Genomic DNA, 17,377 nt, shown 5'->3' with positions numbered 1-17,377 from the left:
AGCAGCAAAGGCTTTGAAAACAACCCCTGCTGAGGTGAATCAGCTGGGGCTGGTGTCTGGGGCACTGGAGCAGCTGGTGTGGAGCAGGGGCTGTGCATGCACCCGCAGCCTGAGGTGCGTGCTCTGGTGGGACAGTGACAGTGAGGTCAGCTGACTTCCTCTAGTCTCATCCCTGGGGACTTTAAAAACAAGAGGTTAAAAAAAAAAATCCCTCCTTGGAGTAGTAATCGGGTTAACAGCAGAAGAGGGACGAGCCCGGCACAGCCGCTGACAGCAGTGCCCTGGTCCTGCCCTCCCGGTCCCAGCCAGGGCAGGCACTGGCCCCCTGGCCATTGTGGGCCTCACCAGGCCCAGCCCTGCTGAGCAGGAGCCACATGGCCAGAGTGGATGTGAAATGACACCTCTGCAGGAGAGCTGTGAGGGTGCGAGGATGTTATAGCCTATGTAAAAGGAAGACAGAAAGGGGCATAGGAAAAAAAAAAAAAAAAACTTCACAAAAATTCTGTGTTCGTTCCTCACTCTTCCCTCAGTGCTGTCTCACCCTGTGCAGAGGCTTCAGAGGTGTGAACACATCCTGTTTACATCTGCCACCCAGACGGGAGGCTGAGGGAGCACACGGCTGAGGCACAGGAGGAAGCGCCAGGCGCGGGAGAGCAGCTGCAGCGGGACGGGCCCTGCCATGGACACAGTGCCCGTCTACCACGGGGCCATCACCCGAGAGGCTGGGGAGAAGCTGCTGCTGGCGGCGGGCACGGACGGCAGCTACCTACTGCGGGACAGCGAGAGCATCCCGGGGGTCTACTGCCTCTGCGTGCTGTGAGTGCGGGCCGGGGCAGTGGGGCTGACCGGGGCAGCGGGCCAGGAGAGAGGGCCAGGAGAGCGGGGCTGGCTGGGGCTGGCCGGGGCTGGCCGGGGCAGCGGGCCTGCCAGGGCTGCTTAGGCGGCAGCTGATTGCGGACAGTCCCCTCCACAATACGGGGTGTCTCCACAACAAAACATGTTCTAGTGTTACCATGTGCTTATGTGAGTGACTTTTGTCTCCTTCACCTTGACTTAAGATAGAGGGGCGCAGTAAGTGGTGTGGGGTCCCTTGCAAAGCAAAGAAGAGCAGGTTTTGCCTTGCAGAGCCCGCGCTTCCCACAGACAAAAGACCACGAAGAGAAAGCAGGCAGGCACATGGGAAGGATAAGCAAAGTGCCATGGAGAAATGCCAGGCGACTTGGCTCAGGATGGTGTGTACTGCCTCTTTGTGCTGGAGAACCCTCTTGCTTTCTGCCTGTGTTCTTCTGCTTCCCTAGTGTGCCCATGGTGTGCTCAGCGGCGTCCCCAGTGACCCTGTCACTGGGAAAGGTAACACCGAGTGCTGCCATCCACAACGTGCCTTTGTTCAGGATGCTCTCAGTCCCACAAGCTTGTGGCTTGTCCCACAGGCCACGAGGCTTGGAGCAAACTGCGTGTAATGCACATGAAATTCTGATGGTAACAAACTAGGTGGTAATGTTTCATCAAATAGGGTGAAAAGGGAGAGATCTGATGGGATAGTCTGTCAGAGAGAGAGAGTAAAGGTTCCCCTGGGAGAGCTAGGGGAGTTTATATTCATAGGACCTCATTTTAATGAGGAAACTTAATTACCCTACTGTTGGCAAAATTCTTGGAAGTCCTGGTGACACTGTACTGTTGCATCAGAAGAATGAAGATGACATTAATGCCATACTTCAGTAGGAGAAGGAACTCTAGAGAAAACCGTTTTAGGTTCAGTATGAAATCAGCTTACATAAGGAACTCAGGTACCTGGCAAAAAAAAACCCCGAAAAAACAAAAAAAAACAACAAAAAAAATCCACAAGGGGAAGAAGGGTCCTAAGTCAGGTTTTCCCCAAATCTCTGGAATACATTTCTGACAATATGTAATTAAGCTCTGCGTGAGCATCATTATGTTCCTGTTATAGACCAGTAAATGAAAACACGCAAGAAGGTTGCAGACAATCCAGAAATACACAACACTCTTCTCAGGGAAAGTCCTTGTGGCAGAAAAATGTATTTTTTCTTCTCTCATGAAATCAGGTGAACCAAGTTAGGTGCTCCTGCTAACAAATACCTTAACAGTGAGCTGAAAAATGGGAAATAATAAGCACCTTGAGTTAAATGAAAATGGAATGGACATAGCAAGAGGTAAGGAGTGCTATGATTCCTGTGATGGGAATAGGCAATAAAAGCAGAATCTCTTTAAAATAACTATCAGAGGAAATAGGGATATACCACCCTTACACTCAGAAGTCATTCAGTGCAGGTGAAACACTAAGGCATTAGAGAAAGGGTCAGGAAGAGTGTTACAATGCTGAATAAGACAGAGAATACTAGAATTAGTCCACCATCAGTCTAAATCAGGATGCAGGTATGTGACAAGGTCTTTCAGTTGTACACTATCAGCTGAGATTTTTTTGTATATTGATAGTAATTTATGCCCTTTGAAAGAAATTTCATTAATGAAATAAAATATAGAATATGAAAATAGGAAGAAATTAAAGCTTTTCTAGCTGTGAAGCTCTGCAATCTTTGGAGGAAACGATACTTCAGTAAGAAACAGACCAAATTGCTTCTAAAATTGTGGGCCATACATGTCTCCATGGTATGTTGCATTGAAACATATGTATGATAAACAAAAGGGTAAAAGCAAAAAACCAAAAATTAATGGTGAGTGTTCTGCAGGCTCAGAACATAGATCCTTAATGCTTATTCTATAAAGGAAATTTGAAATAGCATCTTGGATAAATCCAGATGAAATTTAAATGAAGATGTTATGATGAGTATGAACTGATACAGAAAGAAAGGTGGCTGAAGAATGGCAGAATTAAGCCTTGGTTCCAGTACTTCTTAATAGTTAATTCAAATAATTACGTAAGAAATAGCAGATATGGCAAACAGCATGTCACACAATAACTTGGAGACAGTTTTTATACCAGGAAAGTATCCCACACTGAGATAGCAATGACAGTTTGAAGAAATGTGGATATAAATTAGGGAAGAGCTTTGACAGGCAAAGTTTGCCAAAGCAGAGCACTTTAGTGGAGAGACTGGAAGAGCAGGAGAGGAAGGTGTGAGAGGTGGAGATCCACATTCGATGGAGAATGCTAAGCCTGGCTTTGTCAAAGAAGCCAGTGAACATAACCTGTCCAAATTCCAGCCTGAACATCTTGGACAGAGATGGAACAGGTGACAAACCTGCAAGTGCAGGGCAGCCCTGGTAAAAACTGAGGGAAGTGTGCAGTTGCTGTTTTTACTCTGTAAGAAAAAGAAAATTAAAGAAAGAATAAGTATTTCTCTGCTTTTAAAAATACTTCATTCTAAATCATGGAAATTATTAGGAATGTCAAAGTTATTCAGCAGTTTACGTTATGGTTCAGAATCTATGCTGAAGATCACTATAAGAATATATAGACATACGAAGATAAGACAAAAGGTGAATTTACGAGAAGTAATGATCTTTGAAGCATGGCAAATAAAGCTGGTCAGCCATAAGATATACTGCAATAAGTATCAGAGCTAAACAAAATGTTTTTCTTGTTTCCAATGGAAATTTCTACCAGGAGTGTATGTTTTATACTGCCGGTAGCATTTCTATTGCCCTTAGAAATCAAAAAGAGAAAAATAGTCCAGTTTTCCAAAATCAACACATGTTCAGTCTGTCTTCTTTGCCCTCTCCCTCCACTTCCCTGGGGAAATAAAACAAACCAAAACAAACATAAAGTCCTACAGCTTCTAACCCTTTTTAGGGTTTCTTTTTCCACCACAGAGGAATTACAAGGCAAAATTCTGATGAGGGGAAAAGAAATATTTATCAAAAGAGCAATTAAGTGTATATTTGGGTGACAGTGGTGTCATCTGCTTGAATTCACAGTAGTGGCTGCTTTGCACTTCCAGCTCCAGGTACTGTAATTGTCAAGCCCTGTGATTTCACTGCATTGCTTATGCTCAATGTCTCCTTTTCCCAAGAAACTGCATAAATTTGTAATGCCACGATCACCACCACCTCCCCCTCAAGCACCTCCAAAAAGCCTTGACATATTTTGGCAGGCTTTGAGCTTCTTAAGGCACACAATGAGGACTGCAGTGTTCATGGTCAGGCTCATTCACCTTTTGCTTTTCCAATTAAAAAGCAGAGCCCTGACCTTTAAAAAGGAGAAGAGTCAAAGACTTCATGAATCCCTTGTGACTGACGCTGATTTTACAGGGCAAGCATAAAAGAGACAGGTAGTAGCATAAAACCTGACCTATAGATGTGGGTAACTGCAGCAGGCAGAGCCCTGTTGGAGCATTCATCTAGAAAACTCTCTGCTTTCTCTCTTCTTTGTTTCTCCTGAGCTACTGATTTATCTCCCTTGAATGCCGCTTTCCACTTTCTGAAGCTGGGATGTGCACATGGTGTGCCTGAAAGCCTTCAAAGAGACAATGAATATTTTCTTGGTGTGACTGCAGCAAAGCACAAAGGACCCACTTTCAAAAATATTTTAAGACCACAATTAAGCTATGCATGGAAGAGTAGGAAGGTTTTGATTTGCAATTGTATGCTCTGGGGCTCTTGCAAACAGAGGTGCTGCTTTCAGATTTTGGCAAAGATTTTAATACCAGATGCTCCCGGGTCTTCATTGTATGAATATCATTACTGAATTGATAATACCTGCTTTAAGGATGTTGTGAATATGTCAACAGAGGTACCCAATCCTTTCCTGGAAATTTTTAGAGTTGCACTGAAAAGCAAGATTTTTGCTGTTCCTGAAAACTGGTCTAGAAGAAATGCATATGCTTTATAAAACATACATGTTTTACCCATAAACAAGTTAGACACTACATACAGTACACCAGGGTTTTAATATCAAGCCTGATTGTTCCAGGGAGCTTTCTTTACTGGTCTGGTTTCCTCTCTGCTCAATGCCCCGTTTGACATTTTCAGCACACTCAGAAATCCTCTGTGCTCACAGCTCCTAATGAAGTCAATGGGGGACACGGGACACACTAATGGTGACTACTTTGAGGAGCAGCCTCTTCAACCCTGCCTGAAAAATGTATAAAGAAAATGCCTGAGAGTGCCAAAAGCCCCATGTTCCTTTACAGATATATGAGCACACATGCAGAAACAAGCAGCTCATGCCTGAATTGGCAAAGATAAAGCATTTGTAGTTTGGGTTTTAAAATTCACATACTTGAAAATACTGAGAATGTTAGTAGTTGTTTCAGAGCTGTAAGTAAGACAAACATGACGTCCTTGTCAAACTGTATGTTCAGATGATTTGTTTGAAACCAGCCGTTTGTGTACTGTGCTGCATTAAATTTGTGGAGAATAATCAAAAGCTGGAATTGAAAGCTGTTTAGAGCTCTTGAAGCAACAGTAATGGCAACAGGGATAGGCTGCAGTCCTATCAGATTTTACGTTTGCTATTTTTTCTGTCACTGTAACCACGGTGCACAAGTTCAAGGCAACGTGCTGAAACTTTCTGATGAGACAGATACATCAGCTGTACAGTACAAAGGTGTAATACAGGATCACAAGCCAGCTTCAGCTTAGCATTTCCTTTGTTTCCTATGTATTCTTTTTGATAGACATGACAGAACAATTGCATTTTTTATAACACTGCACATAATCATCATCAGCATTTAAGACATAATTTGAAACAAAAGAAGAAGCCCCTAAATTCAACATCACTGTTGCAAATATCACATGCTGTTTTCAGTTTTGAAAAAAATCTTCTGTAGCACAATGAATTTTACTGAGGTGAGTATTTTAGGTGCCTGCTAAGAGTGAGTGTTGTCTTTGCTGAGCATAACTTGGCTAATGACCTTCACATATTCCAATGACTTTTCTTGGATAGGTAGACAGCCTGAATAATGGAATTGAAGCTTAGTGGGAGGCTAAGTTACTGGCCTGCCATAAGATAATATCCTTTTATTTAGCACCTCAGATTTGAATAAATTCTTACTTTATTTCTGAATTTCAAGAAATTCCTCTTTGAGATATTGCTTTTGGGTGGAATCTCCTTGTACCAGACTGACACAAACCCTGCTCAGAAAGGCTGCACACTTGCTCTTTAGGTAAATCAGCAGCATTTCTTCAGATAGTTAGGAGTGTTGAAGTGGTAAAGATACTGACAATCTTCCACAGAAATCTCTGCATAAATTCAGAGCTATTTCACAAGACTTAACTTTCTCTTTTAAGCTTTTGTTAATTTCAGAAGAGAAAATCAATGCATTTTTTACATAATGCTACAGCACTACAGCAAGTTAATATGTATTACTCATGCGATATTGAGGGTAAATTTTTCCCACAAGAAGTGTTGATAAAGGAATCAGCTACAGAAATCAGTGACAGAAGTGTTCACTCAAGTGCTGCTCACTCTGTTGGGCCAGTCACTCTGTTGGGTTTTTCAGATGTTGTAAACACCAGTTTAACCCATTTTATTCACACTTGCAGACATAGAGCTTGTATCTTACACATGATCTCAATGTGAACACTATTTCTTCAGCTTGAGTTAGCTGGTGGGTGGTAATTTCTCAGTTGCTGTACTTAGCTGAGACTTAAATAAGAAGGAAATCAGGCTGTTTGTCAAACAGAAAATACAAATTCTAGGAGAGAGTGAGGAGAAGCTTGAAGGCACCAAGGCACTGCTGTGTATTCCCCTAAATTCAGGAGTTTTGGCTTTGTGGTGGCCATCTCCCACCTCTGCAGCTCCTGTCATGCCCACACAATCACCCACATTCCCTGTCCAGGGCTGCCCACCAGGAAACTGCCTGAAGTTGGTGCCTCTGGGCATTCAGGAGCTACATCAAACACCTGTGGTAGGGCAGAAGTGGCTCCAACCTGACCTCTCGTGCTCATCTGCTCCATGCCATTGACCCCACTCTGGAGTCCCCCCTGAGCTCCCCAGCAGGGCTCCTCTAGGGCAGAAGTGGCTCCAACCTGACCTCTCGTGCTCATCTGGTCCATGCCATTGACCCCCACTCTGGAGTCCCCCGTGAGCTCCCCAGCAGGGCTCCTTTCCAGAGCAGTGTGGTTCTCATCTCCATAGCATTAAGTGGTTTGTAAGCATTATCTCTGCTTGAGAGATGAAGAGTTTAACTCTGTTTCACAGAAAAGAAAGGTGACACAGGAGGTCCAGGTCTGCAGTACCCTCTAGTTTTGGGTTTCCAGTGTAAGTGCCATGGGAAGGGATTCTGAGGCTACCAATGTTATTCTGCACAACTTGCTGATTTGCTTGCATTGCTGAGGTCTGTTTCCTTTCCCAGCTTGCATAGATATTGGTCCCCTTTTCTTTCCTTCCACATCCATCCCACCTAATCCCAAAATTCCTGTCCAAGATGCCCAATTACTAAATTACCTTCTGGTTTTTATCTCACTAATCTAGGCCAGGCAACACACATACATTTGAGATCATGGACATTGCTTGGCTGAGTGCCCACAGTACAACCAGCCCAGACATGGTGATGCTACAACTGCTAACACCTCTAGAGGGTGCTTCTCTTGCAGCCTAGAGAGCCACTACTGCTTTCAGAGAGTGCAAGAGATGTACCTTCTTTCCAACAAATGTTATGTCTTACTCTGATAACTGGGCACGCCCTCCTCTGACAATTAGAAGATTCTTTTTTTTAACATGGGAAAAGCATTGTTTCGCCTAACATGTTCCCTTCTGCATTCTCCATCCCTTCATAAGGGTGAGGTAAACCAAAGAAATGAAATTTCAGTCTGAAATGCTGAGATGTGGCAAAGGTGTAAGAAACTGACTCTGGGCAGTCTAATGCTCAGAACCACTGTTTGTAGGCTACGTCGTGGTCTGGTTCTTAAACTATGTTGTAAAGTGAATTCCAAGGCAAGGTCAGGTTGTAAATGTACCAGGTAAGAAGAGGTGATTGACATAACACAATGACATCTGAAGAGAAAGATACGTCCAGAGGAAGAAATTGATGTAATTTATTGCTGACATGGCTTTCCGTTGTCTCTCTGTCTTTTTCTATTTTAATGTGTTCAATTTTGGGCTCAGAAATGAATAAAAATTAGTTTAATAAAATTCCCCAACTGAGATGCAAAGTATTTGGAAATGATTTTAAAGTATACCATGCAGCTGAAATGTCATCATTAATTTTAATCTGCAGCATGCGTGTAATGTCCTCGGGCTATTTCAGTGGTGCAGAAGATTGTAATCATTCACCTGTTAAAGTAAATGCAGCTTTAACAGGTCTGATCACAGCTAAAAAGGAGGAATGGAGAGGACAGGTAGACAGATGGTGTTTCAGTATGTCATCTGTGAACGATGCCTTGGTAACTCTTTGGGAGGAATTATCTGGCTATAAAGAAAAAAAAAGCCTGTAATATAAAGTGGACTGGTTCCTGTAATACCACTTTTTCTAGGTTTTCCTTTGACAAAGTTTTCCAAGGTAAAGTATTGAAACAGAGGCTGTATTAGTGCAGTTCCCAACGGGTATAACATATCCTTCCTTATCGAGGCAAAAAAAAAAAAGGTGAGATGTCACAAAAATGTCATTAGTGGTGACCAGAGCACTCTTTCATAAGTGCTGTCTGGTATTGTCCTTACAGCAATGGCTCTTTTCTGCTTCCCTTCACCAGCATTTTAGTATTTTTTGCCCATGATCAAAAATGTATAGAGCCTCATTCATCAAGATTTTAATTCATGATTGTTCTTGTCCCCTGAGCTTCACTGACAGGAGAGAGGAGCTTTGCTGTTGTGAGTGAGGCTGTGTCTGTCCTTGGGACAGGTGAAGGAACTGGGGAGCCCTTCAGTGAATCTTTACCTGGGTGTCATGAGCTGGCCCTCCTCCAAGATGTGCTCGTACACCAGTGTCACTGAGAGTGCACCCTGAGCTCACACCACATACAGGAACATTGTGTCTCTCTAGGAGATTTTTTTTTTTCTGCCCTGAAGACAGTAAAATGTAGAAAATGGAGCTGTCCTCTTACGTTAGCTGGAGAATTTCTCATTTCCTGAGACTTAAGCTTCAGTAAATGAACTTTTTCACCTGCTTTTTTCCAGTGTTACGTGCCTTACTCTTTGGAAGGTAATGTCCTCTGCAATCTCAATTTTAATTTGTGTATTTAATTTTTCTTTTTAAGAAAAACACCTTGATCTTCCTTCAGCCCACACTGACCTTAGTTCATGTGAGGTAGATTAAATCATAAAAACCTTTCTCATGGGAGGCTTTTGCCCATGTAGCAGTAAACTTCATCCAAAATCATATCACTTGTAAATGGAAGGTAAAAACTCTTTGAAGTGGTAATGAAGTAAGTTCCTGCTGCACGACAGAAAGTTTTGATAAGATCACATTCACTGGGAGAGTACTTATCGGAAGAGCTGTAATTAATTTTGTGGAGACCAAGGTCCCAGTAGAAAGTGGTTCAGTGGGAAGATCTAGCTGTTCACCCTCTTAACAAAATGATGCCTTCCTTCCTTTGTGCATTGCCTTTGAAGAGGCAGATGTGGATGTCCAGGTCATCTCCCATTTACACAGTGTCTTGCTTTCCTTGTGGCTTCAGAGCCAATAACAGATGATAATGTTGTGTTTTTCAACTTCAGCACAGTAAAATCCCTCAGACATTTCAGCCTTTCCTTCTCTGGGAAAAACATGAACATTTGCCAGGAGAGTGGAGAGCTCTCATTTGTCCTTCATGAGGCTGTGATAACAATGTCATTCTCTTCCCATTCTCCACATTGTGCTCAAAGGGTCCATCTTCTCAAATTCTTGTTCCTTTTTCAGAACCTCATGGGCTTTTAATCTGAACTATCCTTTGTGCTTTCCCTGTGCTCAGCTGAAGTACTTTACAGTGTAATATTTTGAAAAATGCAGGATAGCTGCCTATCTTGTTTCTCACCATACTTCAATACTGAATATTATTTTATCTGACCTCTAATATTATTTTATCTGACCTCTATTTTTCAATTCATTTTGCTTAGCAAACCTTTCTGGCAGAGTGCTGAGAGCCAACAGACAGCTCAGAGTCAGAACAGCACCACAGCCCCCCAACCTCTTCAACTCATGCAATCTCTTGTGTAGAGAAAACAATGAAAGAAACAACAAATAGTGGCTTTCTGGACAACCATGCTATTTGTAGAAAAATCAGATTTTAAAGGGACTGAAGCAATTGGGAAAAATTCCTTTTGGGAAAATCAAGAATCAAGCAAGGGTAGTAGAATCATAGAATCATAAAATGGCTTGGATTGGAAGGGACTTTAAACAGTCTCTAGTTCATCTAATCATCTAGTTCCAACTTGCCCTGACATGGGCAGGGATGCCACCCACTAGACCAGGTTGCTCATATCCTTATGCACAGTGTACTATTGAAAATAGAAGGCAAGAGAATGAGTTTTAGGTGTGTAGAATCATACCGGTGGATTTGAGACTTGAAAAAAAATCACTGTGGAAAAGGTTAAATACCCACTTCAAAGAGATGGAACAAAACGCCAGGACCTCTCTGGTATTTCCCAGTACATTATGGCTTGTAAAATTCTCATTTCAGTAACCATGGGTTGGCTGGTGTTCTACATATTTAGGTACAGCAAAGCCTCTTGTGATTAAAAAAAAAAAGATTCACATGAACATAATGTTATAAAAACCTGATGACACAGGCACAGCTCTCAGTTTTTAAGAGGAGATGGTACAAGACTGTCTGAGGTCCCTAACGGGAGACACTGGATTCTCTGAACAAGAACATACATAAGCTAGTGGCTTAGAGGAATGTGCTTTTTTCCATCTGGAATAAAAATTGTTTGAAGTTGTGGCTTCAAACACCACTGAGCATGGTGCTATGGCATGGACAGGAAAGCAGTTCCACATTCTTTCCTCCTCCTGCAGCCACAACAGGTTGTTCACATCTCTTCCCAAGGTCCAAATCCCTGATGGACTGCAGTTTGCTGGGGAAAGAAAGGGGGAAAACCAATGATGGTTGTTTTCCTCCTTGGGTTTCTATGAAGTGAGCGTGGCCAGCTGCTTTTCGTGTCTGTCTGGTGGCATACAGAAAGTCTGGGGAAAAGGCACTCTTGGTAGACATGAAGAGGTGGATGGAGCTGTGGTGGGATCATGGGGCAGTATCACGCACATTCCCATACCTGAGAGAAGGGCAGTGTCTCAGCTGTGCACAGGGAGCTTGTCCCTGCAGCAGCCCAGATGGGAGGGACTGGCTTTGTGTCCTTCACCTCTGTGTCTAATCACAGTGGGAGTCAAGTGGTGGGGGCAGAGCTCACAAATCACCACAGGCATTTTGCTCCCACTTTGCTGGGTTGTAGCAGAGTGCCAGCTCTTAACAACTTCCTTCCAGGGCAAATTATACCACCACCACTTTGCAAAGGTTGCCATAATGACTCAGTCGTTCTTACCTGATACCATCTAAACTAATGTTGTACCCATGGAGCTTCTATTAATTGATTCTGAGTTAAATTTTTGGATATTAGTGTAGCAATCTACCATGTAAATCATTCACTGAGTTAGGTTCATGAGAGAAGCAAGAGTGACTTTGGCACGAGTTGTGCCTTGTGTTATTAGTGGCTCCTTATTCCCCAAAGGCTCTGATTTTCAAAGGAGGAAGATTTCAGACTCATATGCCTCTTTTATCAGTATTTGAAAGTTGGGAACGTATGGGCAAAGCAAAGAGTAATTGATTTAACTCATTTTTGTGGGTATAGCTTTCCAAATAAATTACAGTAATGACATTGCTTCTGTTAATATCTGCATTTAAATGAGTCACAGAACAGTAATGCTACCTGGCAATAATACACCTTCTCTTTTTGCAGGCATAGTATTTCTGGTGTGTGTCAGTGAAAGGATGTCACTGAAAAAAAGAAATAAAAATGCTGAGGAAGGAATAAAAGCAACGCCATTTAACCTAGAATAACTGAATACTGCTAAACTAGATCCGGGTCGGACCAATCCCTCTCATCCCAAAAACAACCCAGTAGGTTTAACACTGCATCTAGCCAGTGGGTTTCTTAGCTACCTAGATCCTTTAGAGGTGATATTTTTTTTAAGGAGAGTTAGCAGATGAGCTAACTTTCACTTAACAGTGTAGTTCTTGTGAAAATGTGAAAACTATCAGGAAAAATGAATCATAAATACCTGGTTTTTTTTTTTTTTCCCCCACAGGCATCAGGGTTATGTTTATACCTACAGAGTGTCCCAGACAGAAACTGGATCCTGGAGTGCTGAGGTGTGTACTGCTCCTTTCCCTTCTGAAAATTTCTACATCCTGTTTGATATAGATTATAGATTTAATGAAATATATTCAAAGTATTCATGTTTCTGCCTAGTCTGATTTTCATTGATGGTAATCGATCTAGAGTGCATCCATCAGTAAGATGTCTTGGTGCCACTTCTGACAGTCTAGAACTCATAAATTAATTCCCTGTTTCATTTCAGCTGTTGAATAATGCAATAGTGCATCATTTTGCATCATTCTAAATGGCAAAAATATTGTGGTTTTATAATTTGACAAGCGCAATCTGTTTCCTTCTATCCTATGTACCATCATTGTCAGAATACTAAATAAATAATTTTCAATGTACAGTGTTTTAATTCATTAATCCAGATTGATTAATCATTAGTGCAAAATATAGCCAAAACCTGATATGAAATATATTTTCGCCCATCTGACAAGGGACTGGTAATTTGGGTGCAGAAAAACATTACTTGTAATACAGACAACATTTAGGTTGATGAAATTGGGATGTTAATCTCCATCTATTTTATGATTCTTTTTGCTTTGGATGTACTCTCTGTATTAATTCATAATTAGCTTTCTCTTTGTATGTTAATGAACATTTATTTCAAACATTATATAATTTCTAGACAGGCATAATTCCTTGGCCATTACTGTATTAGAAATGACTTTGGAACACAAGACTGATTCTTGGGGTTACTCTGAAGAGATCAGGGGGTGGAAATGACTGACATTACTGTGGAGTGGATAATTATCCATGTGACCCTTGGGAATAGTGCCCAGTAATTCTTTCTATAAGACGTCAGGAGGTTGATGTAAGGGTTAGGATTTGTAGTGCCCAAGACAGAAGTTTTTCAGGACGGGGTGAGGGTAACAGTGCACCCATCATGCCAGGGTAACCACTGGCATCTGTGGAAGGATTCCAGGACTCCAGGGACCGCCCCCTGTGGAGGGTAATTCCCTGACTGAGGCTGCAGCCTCCTTAAGCCCCAGCTGACATCAGCATCTGCAGTGAGGTTCTTCTGGTGCTATACAGACCTGCTACAATGTCTGGCCTTTACCTCCACTGGCACTCTGTGTGTGGTTTTTGGGCTTTCCCTGGCTGTATTTTAGGCAAACCTTACCTGAATTTCACACCATAGGTGTGCTGAAGGTCCAGGCTTTGCTATACATCCTCTGCAGGAGAAGGTCCTAGCTACAGTTCCATGATACCAACCCTTCCCTTAAGGAACAGAAACGTTTAAATAAATGTTGCTAAGACCATGCTGGCTTCAGCCGTTAGATGCAGCAGCCTAGGTCCAAATCCTCACCAAGTGTGCCTCCAAGGCCAAAACAGACTCCAGAGGCAGCTGGTCCTTTCCTGCTTCTGCTTTCTTCCCTGTGGCTGGTTAATCTCTGAGCAAGCTCAGGTCACACCCACCTTTCAAGGATGAGGCAGGGAATTTAAAACAGTGCTGCTGAAATCCCAGCCAGTGTGAAGACTCCAGCTGGTGGCAGGGAGGTTGGATTTAGCTCACAGCTGCTGGGTGAGAGCAGTGTCCCTTGAGTGGGACTACGCTGGCAGGACCCGTGCTTGTCCTCCCTTGACTTTGGTGAAGAGGAGTTATTATGCCCTGAAGAATTTAACACAAACATTGGATTTTTGATTAAAAGCACACATAATTTCATTTAATACTGTTTGAAAAGTTGCTAATGTAGAGAGATAGACTCTCACTTTTAGTAAATAGGTAACATTTGGCTGCTGTCTTTGTGCAAGAAGTAGGCAGGAATACTCAATGAACACATAAGCCAGCATTGAATGCTCCAAGAATGGTTTGCAAAGAGGCTGTGTCCTTGCTGGAATGTAGTGGTGTAAGGACTCCTTCTCTGTGGTAAGCCCAGGTTACTCTCTAGATTTTCTCACTGCTGTTTCTAGGATGAAACTATCTTACTGATACTGGCTAGAAAGTTATTGGTAAGGGTGTTAAATCACTGGCTGCAATAAGTCAGAGTCAGAAATAGCAAAGGGTCACATGTAAGTCTGCCTAATTATTGTGGCAGGAGAGTGTGAGTAATTAGTGTGGGTGTTTCATGTAGTGATTAAGAATTTGTGCCTCTTCCACCTTTCTGTCACCATGCTGCTGGGAACTGCTCAGTGTAGGAAGGCTGGGATGCCCTGGGGAAAGCAGAGAGCAGTGCGGTTCATTGACTCACCTGGAACTGCCACATCAGGAGGTTCACATCCATGGCTGGCTCCTGCCCTGGGAGCTGTGTGCATTTCTGAGGACAAGGCCTGTGTGCCAGCACAGGGTACCCAGCACCCCTTCTCACCTCTCCCTCTCTGGCTTTGCAGACAGCGCCTGGGGTCCACCGGAGGCTCTTTCGGAAAGTGCACAACCTCATTTCAGCCTTCCAGAAACCCAACCAAGGCATTGTAACACCCCTGCAGAATCCAGTTGTCAACCACGTGAAAGCCAGCTACTCCCCAGGTACTGGTGGGGGGAGGAAACCTTGGCTGTTGAGCAGAGTCCTCCGTGGTGGCAGGGATAAACTCTTAGACTTGTATATTTGACCTGAACTAGCCAGCAGAGTGACATTGCCAAAAATGTGCCCTAACTTGGCTATCATGTAATTTGAAATGCTGTCACTCAGGTGCTCGTTACAGACAGGGTCTGTCAATATGATAAGAAAATGGATTTTGAATATGTATTCCTGAGTGCTAGGGCAGCAATGGCTGCCTTCCCTCACCACCACCCTCACTCATGGAGGTATAAGCCTTCTGGGCTGTCCATTTTCTTGAACAGTGTTCATCTGTTCTTGAACAGTGTTCATCTGTTCAAATATTTGTGATTATTTCCCTTAGGGAGCAATGAAGGCTATGACTTCCACCTGCAGCCATCATGAGGATGTCTCCCCAAGTGTGACGTAACCACATCTTCCAGCATCTCCTCTAATCTATGCTTTAAAACAGAATGGTTTATATGATAGTAAATACAACTCTGTGAGTTTTCTTGTAACATTTGCAGAAATGTGTATTTCATAGAATTTATTGCTCAAGATGTAGACATTTAGATTTCAGAGTACTTTGAACTTAGGGTGGGATATTTTTTGGTTTTGTTTTGGTTTTTCCTAAGAGAGAATAAAAAAGCATGAACTGCTAAATATTTTATGTCTTTTTTTCCCCTTTGTACTGTCAAGTAAAAATATTTTTCCCTTCAAGATCAGTTCTTAATTAATAATTAGTTATTAATTTTACATTGCTTAACTTTGGATCATGCTTTGCTTTGTTCTGGTTGGCATTTATGCAGAATTGGGCAAGTCCCCTTTTATGACCTTAGGAGAATTGTTTACATTAAAGTGTGCTTGCCTTGGATGGGCTGTGTGTTTATCATTCATACAGTTCCTAAAGATATTCCAGAGGTGATACCAGGAGGATCCCCACTAACTGATTTCCCATCAAAGCAGTTGCTCTGCCCTCTAACAAAATCTGTAGTTTTCACCAATGACCAAGAGCATAAGTAATGCACAGAGTAACCAAGAAACACCCAATGAAGTGGAAAGCCTTGTTTGTTGATTTAGGTGTTCCCTGTACTCGAAACAAGCCATCCCTGCATACAAGTTAAAAAAATAAATTATTTTTGCATGACAGCTTTTCTTTTCCTCTCTGTGTGTTTCCATGCTGCTGCTGGGTTTCTGGAGGGAAGTTTTGATTCTAGAGGTCTCGTCAGCTGTGCAGGGTTAGGATGAGGCTACTGGAGAACTCAGAGGATGTGGCTTTTGCACTTGGGGTGGAACAAGTGTGACGGCACCATGCTAATGGACTGGCAGGCAGTAGGAAACATTTTTGAAGAGATTGGGTGTCCTATGGCCCTCTTGTTTGAGGGGATAGGGCTGTGTTTGAGGAGACAGGACTGTGTTTGAGGAGATAGGGCTGTGTTTGAGGAGACAGGACTGTGTTGCACTGCCTCCACAGTCCAGACTACCTCTACTGAGCTTTTGCCAGGTAGGTTTGTGTGTTTCTCTTGGCTTTGGGAGGGACCCCAGCTAGGGCCTACCCTTGTTTGTGTGCACAGGGGATGCATCTGGTCCAGATGGCTGGTTTGTGCCACCAGTGCCCATGCTTCAACAAACATAAACATTTTGTAGTCCTGACTACAAAAAGAATATGTCTCACATGCTCCCTTCCAAACAGAAGACTAACAGCGATTACAAATGGACTACAAAAATATATGTAATTACAGAAAAACAACCCTTAAACATTGTATAGGCACCTTTGGGTTGCTCTGGTAATGTTTTATGCCTATACTTGTCTCTTCTACAGATCTTGGAAGGATAAAAATATTTCCTAAGAGAGAAAGAGGCTTTTTCCAGAGATGCCAGGCTAGAGACTCAGGGAGAACATAATTGACTGAATTTCACCAGACATTGCCACGTGCAGCTCGGTGGCACAGCAAGAGGCCCCACACCTGCCTTGTTTTCACCTAAATAAAGGCAAGTTGGATGTGAACAATGACAGAACTAAGTGGGCTGCAAGTCCATGATTCAGCAAGGTGGATGCTCCAAGTAACATTCGATAAGGCTGGAAGGTTTACCTTTTTACCCCCTCTGAGTGTATGAGTGAGACAGTGCAAGCAATAACAGATTTTCTATGAAGCTCAAGCTTCTTGTAAACCAGCAATAGGAATAAGTGCAATAAATGAACAGCCCCATCTTAACAGGGACTAGTGGGCAACAATGTTGCAAAGTTGTGGTTGAGGCATTTTCAGTTCATTACCAGTTTCTGTCTAATTGAAGGCCAAATTTCATCTACGGTGAACTGTCCCATCATATTTTACACTGCATGTACATGTGTTGCTCTGTGCCTTTTTTGTATGTGTGCTTGTTGGTTGAAATTAGTATTACCTTAATACAGTGCCATACAGTGGCAGATCCAGCATGATTTTCTCTTTAGTAAAATATTTAAAGACTGTTTTTTTTATCATTACATAACTCAGCAAATGCACTGGCTGGTTTGCTGTCACTTGTGCCTGTTGAAGCTTTCCCTTCTCCTCCCTGCCTTAAAGGTTTCCCAGCCTGCTGTGAGCCTGCAGCATCTGGTCCCTGGCAGTTCCTCTCCAGCTTTGCAAACCACTCTTCCCCAAAGCCTGCTGAGCTGCTGGGTGCTGGCAGCATGTGTGTGTGCAGCCCC

At 42.8% G+C, this 17,377-nt stretch overlaps 1 protein-coding gene across 1 annotated transcript; it reads left to right on the top strand.

The window, feature by feature from the left end:
- Positions 1 to 613: 613 nt before the first annotated feature.
- Positions 614 to 15,284, top strand: SH2D1A (SH2 domain containing 1A). The gene is made up of 4 exons (XM_041396633.1): positions 614 to 816; positions 12,138 to 12,201; positions 14,543 to 14,678; positions 15,053 to 15,284. The coding sequence occupies exons 1-4, from the start codon at positions 680 to 682 to the stop codon at positions 15,091 to 15,093; spliced, it is 378 nt and encodes a 125-aa protein (XP_041252567.1). The 5' UTR covers positions 614 to 679; the 3' UTR covers positions 15,094 to 15,284.
- Positions 15,285 to 17,377: the final 2,093 nt, after the last annotated feature.

Source organism: Onychostruthus taczanowskii, unplaced genomic scaffold, assembly GCF_017590055.1.
Source record: "Onychostruthus taczanowskii isolate IOZ18803 unplaced genomic scaffold, ASM1759005v1 scaffold13, whole genome shotgun sequence".
NCBI classification, from domain to species: Eukaryota; Metazoa; Chordata; class Aves; order Passeriformes; family Passeridae; genus Onychostruthus; species Onychostruthus taczanowskii.
This window is presented reverse-complemented; position numbering and strand designations above follow the sequence as displayed.